Source organism: Meles meles, chromosome X (genome assembly GCF_922984935.1).
Source record: "Meles meles chromosome X, mMelMel3.1 paternal haplotype, whole genome shotgun sequence".
Classification (NCBI taxonomy): domain Eukaryota; kingdom Metazoa; phylum Chordata; class Mammalia; order Carnivora; family Mustelidae; genus Meles; species Meles meles.
The window spans coordinates 72,066,811-72,079,881 of NC_060087.1; the positions used below are offsets into that span (position 1 = coordinate 72,066,811).

Here is a 13,071-nt window from a genome sequence, read left to right on the forward strand (position 1 = left end):
ACTAATACCAGTCATTAGAATATTTGAGCTAATGTTAGAAAGCAATTTTATTTGATTATTTAATTTGATAATGGTATTTGGCAGTAGATATATCTTCCTAATATTCTTGGCCTAAGCCAGTTTTTAAAATAAATGTGTATGGGAGACAGAAAGATCAGCTAAAATTTTAAATGTCTCCATGATGTTGATGACCTGTAAAGGTATTATTACTTAAGGTATATAAGAATTAATTCCAAATTATATTCCTCATCAGTCTTGAGGAATATAATTAAATGATTACTATTAAATAATTAAATGTGATATAAGAGTCTATTTTTTGGGTTGCATGGAAACAGAAATAATTTAAATATATAAAAAGCCAAAACATCTAGACTTGTGCCCACTCTTCATCTACTTTTGGTCTGGACTCACTTCTCCTGATCATTGGTTTTAACCAAGAGCAGTGGCTGCTTTGGGTATTGGGAAGTGGTGGCAAGTAGTGTCTACAAGCTACATGTATCCCTAGTTAATTATTCAAAATTCCTTAATAAAATATTTCTATTCCTACTGGATCCTGTCAAAGTTTGAACAGGTAAGTCCAGAAGCATTTCCATTAGAGAGATATATATACATAATCAAGCAGTTACTTTATAATAATTCATGCAAAGGTGTGAACTCTAGCATCATATTTCATTAAAGAGTAATAATTGCCTGTATTAAGAAAACAGTTATTAAGTCAGCTATGGAAGGAAGATTTTATTTTGTAGCAAGTAACTGTTTTAACTTGCTTTTTCATTTGCTGCTCAAATCATTATTTTTGTAGCTTTTTTTGAAGAGTGTTTACCATCTTCTATCTTAGCAAATCTCTTCAGTATTTCTGCATCATATTTAGAATGCCTAAGTCATTTATATTAGTCATTATAGTAAGTCATTTATATTAATCATTATAGTAAGTCATTTATATTAGTTTTTAACTTACTTCTTAATAGATGCATATATTTACCTAAAGAATCCACCTCAAGATTTTCTTCCAAAACTTGGAGTGATTACAGTTTCAGGATTGGCAGGCTTGGTTTCAGCAAGAAAAGGTAGGGTTTAAAAAAACACGTTTTTTCTTTCAGTGTCTTTATATTCTGAATTTTACTGTCATGGGAAAACCGCATAGTCTTTATTGAATATTGTTAGGATAGGGTACTCTGAAAATTTTTAGATTCTACGTTATAGCATGTTTACTTTTATAAAGACTGTGCTTTAAAAAATACAGCTATGGGTATTTACCCTAAAGATACAAACATAGTGATCCGAAGGGGCACGTGTACCCGAATGTTTATAGCAGCAATGTCTACAATAGCCAGACTATGGAAAGAACCTAGATGTCCATCAATAGATGAATGGATAAAGAAGATGTGGTATATATACACAATGGAATACTATGCAGCCATCAAAAGAAATGAAATCTTGCCATTTGCCACGACGTGGATGGAACTAGAGCGTATCATGCTTAGTGAAATAAATCAATCAGAGAAAGACAACTATCATATGATCTGCCTGATATGAGGACATGGAGAAGCAACATGGGGGGGTAGGGGGATAGGAGAAGAATAAATGAAACAAGATGGGATTGGGAGGGAGACAAACCATAAATGACTCTTAATCTCACAAAACAAACTGGGGGTTGCTGGGGGGAGGTGGGATTGGGAGAGGGGGAGCGGGCTATGGACATTGGGGAGGCGAGGCGAACCATAAGAGACTATGGACTCTGAAAAACAACCTGAGGGTTTTGAAGGGTCAGGGGTGGGAGGTTGGGGCAACCTGAGGGTTTTGAAGGTTCAGGGGTGGGAGGTTGGGGGAACAGGTGGTGGGTAATGGGGAGGGCACGTTTTGCATGGAGCACTGGGTGTTGTGCAAAAAGAATGAATACTGCTACGCTGAAAAAATAAATAAAATGGGAAAAAAATACAGCTATTTCAAGATGTTTAACATCATTAGCTATTAGGTAAATGCAAATGAAAACCACAGTGACAATATTAGAATGTCTAAAATTAAAAAGACTCACCATATTAAGTATAGTCAAGAATGTAGAGCAACTGAAACTCATACACTGATGGTGGGAGTACAAAATGGTACAGCCATTCAAGAAAACAGTTTGATAGTTTCTCTTTTTTTTTTTAATTTATTTATTTTTATTTGTTTATTTACAGCATAACAGTGTTCATTGTTTTGGCATCACACCCAGTGCTCCATGCAGTACGTGCCCTCCCTATTATCCATCACCTGGTTCCTCAACCTCCCAACCCCCCCCACCCCCCCGCCGCCCCTTCATAACCCTCTAGTTGTTTTTCAGAGTCCATAGTCTCTCATGGTTCATCTCCCCTTCCAGTTTCCCTCAACTCCCTCTCCTCTCCATCTCCCCATGTCCTCCATGTTATTTGTTATGCTCCACAAATAAGTGAGACCATATGATACTTGACTCTTTCTGCTTGACTTATTTCGCTCAGCATAATTTCTTCCAGTCCCGTCCATGTTGCTACAAAAGTTGGGTATTCGTCCTTTCTGATGGAGGCATAATACTCCATTGTGTATATGGACCACATCTTCCTTATCCATTCATCCATTGAAGGGCATCTTGGTTCTTTCCACAGTTTGGCGACCGTAGCCATTGCTGCAATAAACATTGGGGTACAAATGGCCCTTCTTTTCACTACATCTGTATCTTTGGGGTAAATACCCAGCAGTGCAATTGCAGGGTCATAGGGAAGCTCTATTTTTAATTTCTTCAGGAATCTCCACACTGTTCTCCAAAGTGGCTGCACTAACTTGCATTCCCACCAACAGTGTAAGAGGGTTCCCCTTTCTCCACATCCCCTCCAACACACGTTGTTTCCTGTCTTGCTAATTTTGGCCATTCTAACTGGTGTTAGGTGGTATCTCAATGTTGTTTTAATTTGAATCTCCCTGATGGCTAGTGATGATGAACATTTTTTCATGTGTCTGATAGCCATTTGTATGTCTTCGTTGGAGAAGTGTCTGTTCATGTCTTCTGCCCATTTTTTGATATGATTATCTGTTTTGTGTGTGTTGAGTTTGAGAAGTTCTTTATAGATCCTGGATATCAACCTTTTGTCTGTACTATCATTTGCAAATATCTTCTACCATTCCGTGGGTTGCCTCTTTGTTTTGTTGACTGTTTCCTTTGCTGTGCAGAAGCTTTTGATCTTGACGAAGTCCCAAAAGTTCATTTTTGCTTTTGTTTCCTTGGCCTTTGGAGACATATCTTGAAAAAAGTTGCTGTGGCTGATATCGAAGAGGTTACTGCCTATGTTCTCCTCTAGGATTCTGATAGATTCCTGTCTCACGTTGAGGTCTTTTATCCATTTCGAGTTTATCTTTGTATACGGTGTAAGAGAATGGTCGAGTTTCATCCTTCTACATATTGCTGTCCAGTTTTCCCAGCACCATTTATTGAAGAGACTGTCTTTTTTCCATTGAATATTTTTTCCTGTTTTGTCGAAGATTATTTCACCATAGAGTTGAGGGTCCATATCTGGGCTCTCCACTCTATTCCACTGGTCGATGTGTCTGTTTTTATGCCAGTACCACGCTGTCTTGGTGATCACAGCTTTGTAGTAAAGCTTGAAATCGGGTAACGTGATGCCGCCAGTTTTGTTTTTGTTTTTCAACATTTCCTTAGCAATTCGGGGTCTCTTCTGACTCCATACAAATTTTAGGATTATTTGCTCCAGCTCTTTGAAAAATATCGGTGGAATTTTGATCGGAATGGCATTAAAAGTATAGATTGCTCTAGGCAGTATAGACATTTTAACAATGTTTATTCTTCCAATCCAAGAGCATGGAACAGTCTTCCATCTTTTTGTGTCTTCTTCAATTTCTTTCATGAGTGTTCTGTAGTTCCTCGAGTACAGGTCCTTTACTTCTTTGGTTAGGTTTATTCCCAGGTATCTTATGGTTCTTGGTGCTATAGTAAATGGAATCGATTCTCTAATTTCCCTTTCTGTATTTTCTTTTTTTTTTTTTTCATTTTATTTATTTTTTCAGTGTAACAGTATTCATTCTTTTTGCACAACACCCAGTGCTCCATGCAAAACGTGCCCTCCCCATTACCCACCACCTGTTCCCCCAACCTCCCACCCCTGACCCTTCAAAACCCTCAGGTTGCCCCAACCTCCCACCCCCGACCCTTCAAAACTCCCTTTCTGTATTTTCATTGTTAGTGTCTAAGAAAGCCACTGATTTCTGTGCATTGACTTTGTATCCTGCCACGTTACTGAATTGCTGTATGAGTTCTAGTAGTTTGGGGGTGGAGTCTTTGGGGTTTTCCATATAAAGAATCATGTCATCTGCGAAGAGAGAGAGTTTGACTTCTTCCTTGCCAATTTGGATACCTTTTATTTCTCTTTGTTGTCTGATTGTCGTTGCTAGAACTTCTAATACTATGTTGAACAAGAGTGGTGAGAGTGGGCATCCTTGTCGTGTTCCTGATCTTAACGGGAAGGCTGCAAGCTTTTTCCCATTGAGGATGATATTTGCTTTGGGTCTTTCATAGAAAGATTTTATGAAGTTCAGGAATGTTCCCTCTATCCCTATACTTTGAAACGTTTTCATCAGGAACAGATGCTGGATTTTGTCAAATGCTTTTTCTGCATCAATTGAGAGGACCATGTGGTTCTTCTCTCTTCTCTTATTGATGTGTTCTATCACACTGATTGATTTGCGAATGTTGAACCAACCTTGCAACCCAGGGATGAATCCCACCTGGTCAGGGTGGATAATCTTTTTAATGTGCTGCTGGATCCTGTTTGCTAGGATCTTGTTGAGAATCTTTGCATCCATATTCATCAGTGATATTGGTCTGAAATTCTCCTTTTTGGTAGGGTCTTTGCCTGGTTTGGGGATCAGGGTAATGCTGGCTTCATAAAAAGAGTCTGGAAGTTTTCCTTCTGCTTCAATTTTTTGGAACAGCTTCAGGAGAATTGGTGTTATTTCTTCTTTGAAAGTTTGGTAGAATTCCCCAGGGAATCCGTCAGGTCCTGGGCTCTTGTTTTTTGGGAGGTTTTTGATCACTGCTTCAATCTCATTACTAGATATCGGTCTATTCAGGTTGTCAATTTCTTCCTGGTTCAATTTTGGGAGTTTGTAGCTTTCCAGGAATGCATCCATTTCATCTAGGTTGCTTAGCTTATTGGCATATAACTGTTGGTAATAATTTCTGATGATTGTTTCTATTTCCTTGGTGTTAGTTGTGATCTCTCCCTTTTCATTCATAATTTTATTAATTTGGGCTTTCTCTCTTTTCTTTTGGATTAGTGTGGCCAATGGTTTATCGATCTTATTGATTCTTTCAAAAAACCAGCTTCTAGTTTCATTGATACGTTCTACTGTATCTCTCGTTTCTACCTCATTGATCTCTGCTCTAATCTTGATTATTTCCCTTCTTGCGTGTGGAGTTGGTTTGATTTGTTGTTGATTCTCCAGTTCTTTAAGGTGTAGAGACAGCTGGTGTATTCTGGATTTTTCAATGTTTTTGAGGGAGGCTTGGATGGCTATGTGTTTCCCCCTTAGAACCACCTTTGCTGTATCCCATAGGTTTTGGACCGAGGTGTCTTCATTCTCATTGGTTTCCATGAATTGTTTAAGTTCGTCTTTGATCTCCTGGTTGATCCAAGCATTCTTAAGCAAGGTGGTCTTTAGCTTCCAGGTGTTTGAGTTCCTTCTGAACTTTTCCTTGTGATTGAGCTCCAGTTTCAAAGCATTGTGATCAGAGAATATGCAGGGAATAATGTCAGTCTTTTGGTATCGGTTGAGTCCTGCTTTGTGACCCAGTATGTGGTCTATTCTGGAGAAGGTTCCATGTGCACTTGAGAAGAATGAGTATTCTGTTGTTTTAGGGTGGAATGTTCTGTATACGTCGATGAGGTCCATCTGGTCCAATGTTTCATTCAATGCTCTTATTTCTTTATTAATTTTCTGCTTCGATAATCTGTCTATTTCTGAGAGAGGCATATTAAGATCTCCTACTATTATTGTATTCATATCAATATGACTCTTTATCTTGATTAATAGTTTTCTTATGTAATTGGGTGCTCCCATATTGGGGGCATAGATATTCACAATTGTTAGATCGTCTTGTCGGATAGTCCCTTTAAGAATTATGTAGTGTCCTTCTGTATCTCTGACTACAGTCTTTAGTTTAAAATCTAATTTATCTGATATGAGAATCGCTACTCCGGCCTTCTTTTGAGGCCCATTGGCATGAAAGATGCTTCTCCATCCCTTCACTTTCAGTCTGGGTGTATCCTTAGGTTCAAAATGGGTCTCTTGTAGACAACATATGGATGGGTCCTGTCATTTTATCCAGTCTGCAACCCTGTGTCGTTTTATGGGCGCATTTAGGCCATTCACATTGAGAGTGATTATTGAGAGATAGGTTTTTATTGACATCGTGTTGCCTTTGAAGTCTTTCTGTCTATAGATTGTTTCTCTATTTCTGTTCAATGATATTCTTAGGATTTTTTCTCTTTTATAGGACCCCCCTTAATATTTCCTGCAGTGTCGGTTTGGTGGTTGCATAGTCTTTTAAGCCTTGCTGGTCTTGGAAACTCTTTATCTCTCCTTCCATTTTAAATGTCAGTCTTGCTGGATAGAGTATTCTTGGTTGCATGTTCTTCTCATTTAGTACTCTGAATATATTTTGCCAGCCCTTCCTGGCTTGCCAGGTCTCTGTGGAAAGGTCTGACGTTATTCTAATGGGCTTTCCTCTGTACGTAAGGAGCTTCTTTGTCCTAGCTGCTTTTAAGAGGGTCTCTCTTGAAACATAATTCCCCATTTTAACGATAAGGTGCCGTGAGGACTTTCGAGAATCTAAAATCTTGGGAGGAAATCTTTCTGCCTCTAGTACATGAGCCTTGTTTCCATTCGTGAGATTGGGAAAATTTTCATAGACAACTTCTTCCACTATATCTTCTAGACTTCTTTCTTTTTCTTCCCCTTCAGGGATTCCAATAATTCTGATGTTGGAACGTTTCATGGCATCGTTTATTTCCCTGATTCTGTTTTTGTGGCTTCTGAGCTGTTTGTTCCAGGCTTCCTCTGGATCCTTTCTCTCTATCTGTTTGTCCTCCAGATCACTAATTCTATCTTCTGTCTCAGTTACCCTAGCTTTTAGAGAATTTAGATTGGATTGGAACTCATTGAGAGCATTTTGAACATCATCCCTGGTGGCTTTCAGTTCTGCCCTAACATTGTGAACATCATCCCTGGTGGCTTTCAGTTCTGCCCTAATCAATTCTGTTTGGTCATCCATGGCTTTCTCCAACCTAGCTATTGCCTGGATAATTGTTAGTCTGAATTCCTTTTCTGACATATTGTCTATGTCGATAGCCATTAGCTCTGTTGCAGAAGGCCCATCCTCTGTATTTTTCTTCTGTTGGGTATTCCTCCTCCTAGTCATTTTGGTAAGAGATGACTAAACAGATGCAGCTGGACTTATCGATTGTGGTGCAGTCAATGTGCACCCTGGAACGCTTCTGTGCAATCAGGATTCCCCACCCAAATGTGAGAAAAAAGAAAAGAAAAAGAAATAGAGAAGAAGAAAGAAAAAAAAGGGGAAAGAAAAAAGGAAAAAAAAAAGAGAGAGAGAGATAGGAAAAAAAGGGAAGATAAAAGAGAAGGCTCAGCCCAAATGGGCCACAAGGTAAGATTTGTGGAGTATACAAACAAAAACAGACAGACAAAAAGAGTGATAAAAGTATATAACAAGAGAAAAAAATATGTATATATAAGCAAAAAAAAGGGGAAGAACCTCATCAGAAAGAACCCCAAGTATAAGGTTTATATATTATCAGGACAAACACAAATTCACAGAAACACTGACAGAAGGAAAATTGGGAGAATGGTTATAGATTCTCAGTGTGGGTGAGGAAGGTTATTTTGATTCTTCCTGAAGGTATCTTGATGTTTTTGTTAAGGGACTCAACTTTCCTAAGTTACAGGGGGATTAGAAACTGGTTTGCCTATAGGGGTAGCATTGATTGGGGAAAGGGGATTACCTTGAAGTTTAACTCTATATGTATAGTAGAAAATAAAAATTAAAAAAGAAGAAACTAGACTAAACTAAGTTAAAATTAAAAAGAATTAAAAAGATAGAAAAACAAAAGAAAAACACGGGTATATGTATCAAAAAGTTCAGGTTAGAAGGTTATTAAAGAATTTGATGTACTGGACATCTCAGTGTGATGGTAAATAGGTTAAAAAATTATCTGTATGTATAAAAAAAAAGAACCAGAATATTGGTAAAGAGTTAAAAATAAAAGTTGTATTTATGAAGTAGTGGTGATTGTTCTCTTGTAGTCTTTTTTTTTTTTTTTTCTTCCTTCCTGGTTGGTTTTCTGGGGGAGGGGCCTGCCATGTCGGTTTTCAGACAATGATGTTCCCTGAGTTAGGTCCTCCCGCTCCCCTCAAGGGGGTGAGCTCTTTTTTTTTCAGGAAGCTGTTTTTTTCAGCCTTTTGTTCTCTGGGGGTTTTTATGTTCTTTCATCTGCTTTCTCTCGCCTTGACAGCTTTTGATGGTTTTTGGAGGTTTAGAGGAGAGCAAACAGTACCCCAACCTCCCTCTCAGAGAGAAGCCTCAGACTGTTTTGCAAAAGCTGCTGGCAGAGTCGGTTCTGAGTCACTGTCCCTGGGGATGAAGGAGCTCCTCATTGTACCCAAAACCAGGGCAGCGGTGGCTGTCTAGGCAGCTCCAGACCGCCAGAGAGGTTCCGAGCAGAGGTCGCACACTGAGATTTTCCCGCTGTCCGGGGCTGGGAATGTCTGGTTTTTCCGGATGCCAGAGCTCCAGGCTAGCACCTATGAGCATGTATCCCAAGGGAGTGTGTGGGATGCGTGCGTTTCAGGATTGCCGTCTGGCCAGGCTCCCAGCCCCTCAGGGGAGCCAGACCCCACTCGTTCTCGGGCGTGCTGGCATTCAGGCACACTGGCGGCTCAGGGACAGAGACCTGATTTCTCCGCCGCACTCTCTCTGGCTCCGCGCCAGGGGAGGCTGTCCTGGGTCCGGGGACTTAGGTCCCTGACCCTAACCGCCCAGGTTCCCACTATTACCCCCCGCGATCCTTTGCTGTTTGTTTTTTGAGTGCTTTCAACCAGACTCCAAGTTAATGCTGGTCCCCAGACGCAGAGCACTCTCGTGTTGGGGTGTTACTTTGCGATTGGTCACCTCTGGTGGCTCCCTCCCCCTTTTGTTTATCTTCTGATATCAGTCGGACGTTCCCAGTCTGCTTTACCTGCCACTGGTGTCTTCTGCTCCTGTAGAGATCCAGACGTGTATAATTCTGATCTCAGGCTGATTTCATGGGTGGTCAGAGTTCTTTGGTAGGTAATCAGCTCACTTTAGGGTACAGGTTGAAATGGTGCCTCCTCCTACTTCCCCGCCATCTTCGAATAGACAGTTTCTCTTTTTTTAAAGGTTTTATTTATTTATTTGACAGTGACAGACACAGCGAGAGAGGAAACACAAGCAGGGGGAGTGGAAGATGGAGAAGCAGGCTTCCTGCTGAGTGGGAGGCCCGATGTGGGGCTTGATCCCAGGATCCTGGGATCATGACTCCAGCTGAAGGCAGTTGCTTAATGACTGAGTCACCCAGGTGCCCCAAGTTTCTCTTAGAAAGTTAAACATGCTCTTATCATGAGACCACGTAATCATACTCCTGGGTATTTACCCTGGAAAAATGAAAAATCTGTACCTAAATGTTTATAGTAATTCTATTAATAATTACCAAAAGCTGGAAACAACCTAAATGTCTTTCAAGGGTAAACTAAACTGTGGCACATCCAAAGAAATTAGACTCACGAATAAAATGAATAAACCGTTGACTCATGCAGCAGTCTTGATGAATCTGACATAAAGAAGCCAGTCTAAAAAAGTTATATATTCTGTGATTTTTATTCATACAACTTTCTCAAAAAGACAAAACTATAGTAACAAAAACAACAACAAAATATCAGTAGTTCCCTGGAGTTAGGAATGGGAAGGTGTGACTGACTATAAGGAGGTAACATGAGATTTTTTTTTTTTTTTTTAAACAGTGATAGAACTGCTCCATATCCTGATTGTACTGGTGGTTACATGACTCTATACATGTATTAAAATTGATAGAGGTATAGATCAGTTTTCTGTATGATATTTAAAATTCAAAAATATATAGCTTTTCCTATTAAAATTATAATTTATCATTTTGTCATCTTTTAGATAACTTTATTTTTTAAAAGGTTTTTTAAATTTAAATTCCAGTTAAATAACATATAGTATAATACTAGTTTCAGGTGTACAATTTAGTGATTCAACAGTTTCATACAACACCCAGCTCTCAGTATAACAAATGAACTTCTTAATCCCCATCATCTATTTAACCCATGTCCCCACTTACTTCCCCTCTGATAACCGTTAGTTTGTTCTTTATAGTTAAGAGGCTGTTTCTTGATATGACACTCTTTTTTTTTCCTTTGCTCATTCATTTTGATTCTTAAATTCCACGTATGAGTGAAATCACATGGTATTTGTCTTTCTGTAACTTATTTCATTAAGCATAATACTCTCCAGTTCTATCCATGTCCTTGAAAATGGGAAGATTTCATTCTTTTTTAAGGTTGAGTTAAACTGTGAGTGATATCTATCTCCTTCATCCAAAGATCCATTTATATCAGGTGATGGATACTTGAACTGTTTCCATAATTTGGCTACTGTAGATAATGCTGCTGTAACATTGGGATGCATGTATCCCTATGAATTACTATTTTTGTATTCCTTGAATAAATTCCTAGAAGTACAGTTGTTGGATCATAGTTCTATTTTTAACTATTTGAAGAAATTCCATACCGTTTTCCAAAAGGCTGCACCAGCTTTCATTACCACCAGCAGTGCAAGAAAATTCCCCTTTCTCCACATCCATCACTAACTCTTGTTTCTTATGTTATTAATTTTTAACTATTCTGAAAGATGTTGTAGTTTTGATTTGTATTTGTATTCCTATATACCTCCCTGTTAGGACTGTTTTTGCTGTATCCCAAGGTTTTGAACCATTGTGTTTTCATTTTCATTGTTTCCATATATTTTTAAATTTCTTTGTTAAGATGACTTCAATCTTTTGATATTTTTGAGGCCTGTTTTGTAATACAATATGTTATCTATTGTGGAAAATGTTCCACATGCTCTTGAAAAGAATGTATTGGTGTATAAAAGTTAGGCAAGTAGTGTTGGTACTGTACTACCTCCTGCCAGTAGCTGTGTGCTAATGCTGAAAGGCAGGGGATGGAAATGGTGCTGGCTAGCTCCTGTGTTCCTGGAGAGGTAGCTCTGAATGTTGCCTCTCAGATATGCACTCTGAGAATTGCGAATAATCTCCCTACTCTGTGCCCCAGCCCCTCTTCAGATCACTGTTTCCACACTTTTTGCCCTCTGGGTTGTTTGCCTGCCTTCTCTCCAGGAGCAGGACAGTACCTTCTAGACTTTGTCCCAGCCAAGCTTGCTGATCTTTAAATCTCCAGGTTTTAAGCCCTACTGGTTGATCGAACTCACAAAGTTCAGCCTCTCTTATTCCCAGAGCCATTGGCTTTGGAGAAACCTTCTTGTCCATTTCCTTGTGTGTTCCTCTCTGTCTCACCCTTCTCTAGACCACGGCTCCCTCTCCTCTGCAACTGCTAGGATCCATTTCTCTCCTAAACCACATCCCCATACTTCCTACCTTCTTTGATGTGGCCTTTTCTTTCCCTTTAATTGTGGAAGTTGCTCTGTAAGTCTTAAGGACAATTTCTGGGGTATTTAGGATGATTTGATTGATAAGGCGAGCCTAGAGTCTTCCTCCTCTGCCACCATCTTCTTCTATCCCTTAAAAAAAAGATTTTCAAGGGTGCCTGGGTGGCTTAGTTGGTTAAGCATCTGCCTTTGGTTTAGGTCATGATCCTGGGGTCCTGGGATGGAGCTCTGCATCAGGCTGCCTGCTAAGCAGGGAGTCTGCTTCTCCCTCTCCCGCTCCCCCTCCCCACTGCTCATTCTCTCTCTCTCTCGAATAAATAAATAAAACTTAAAAAATAAAAAAAATATTTAAAGGTTTTCAGTCTCTAGCTATCAAAAAAAAAAAAAAAAAAGACCTGGTAGTTTTATGTTAATGTGAAAGTGTGTGCTAACCACTCAAACTTGTTTTCTCTGCTTTCTGATGACCATCCATACTCTGGGGGCTATATTAAGGATTTGAGATAGAGATGCTGGTATCAGAAAAATATTTTATGCTCTCATCATTTCATCCTGACAGAATTCCTAGAACTGACATCAGCCACCTCAGAATGGAGTTTGCGAAAGTAGACAGCTCCTTCAGGATATGAAGCTTGATAAGGCTGATTTCTTTTTTCCCTCTGTTACCCTGTATCTCTATGAACTTTGTCATTCCTTTTCACTCTACCACTTTTGTTAGAGGGTCCCCAAGACCACCCACGGGTTTGATGTTTAAGTAGGAAAGACTTAGAAAACTCAACCTATAGTCATAGGCCTTATTACAGTGAAAGACTGCGAAGTAAAATAAGAAAAGGGAAAAGGCAAATGCAGCAAAGCTTATAACAAACTAGGTACAGGCTTCTAAGGATCCTCTTCCAGTGGAGTCATATAACATGTACTTAATTCCTCCTCTAATGAATTATGACAATACATGTAAGATGTTGTCAGCCAAGGAGGCTCATTAGAGACTGAGCAGTCAAGGTTATTATTAGCAGTGGATCACCTAAATATACTCTCTCTAGCATGTCCAGAATTCCAGACTGGAAGGAAAGTAGTAGCTCAGCATAAACCATATTATTTCAACAAACGGTTTAGGCACAGTGCATCACTCTTATCATTCAGAGAATGTTTTCTGTCATTGTAGGGAACTATTTACCAGTGAAGTCCCCAGATGCCAGTCAAGAGCCAGCTTTACAAGCAGCCTTTCTAATAAGGCAGTCTTGAGCTACTATGTGAACACTTTTCTGCACACTATTATATAACTGTCTTTCATAAGCACATAGCGAATTTTGTATTTTCCTATCTTCTAC

At 39.3% G+C, this 13,071-nt stretch overlaps 1 protein-coding gene across 3 annotated transcripts in view; it reads left to right on the forward strand.

Moving 5' to 3' along the window:
- The window catches only part of APOOL (apolipoprotein O like), a 125,917-nt gene that overhangs the window by 74,199 nt on the left and 38,647 nt on the right, over positions 1-13,071 (forward strand). For 2 of the 3 annotated variants that reach the window (XM_045995386.1, XM_045995387.1), the window contains one exon: positions 969-1,067. The exons of the other annotated variant lie outside the window; for it this stretch is intronic. In XM_045995386.1, coding sequence (XP_045851342.1) covers positions 969-1,067 — 99 coding nt within the window. The remainder of the gene's footprint in view (positions 1-968; positions 1,068-13,071) is intronic. 3 annotated transcript variants of the gene reach the window in all.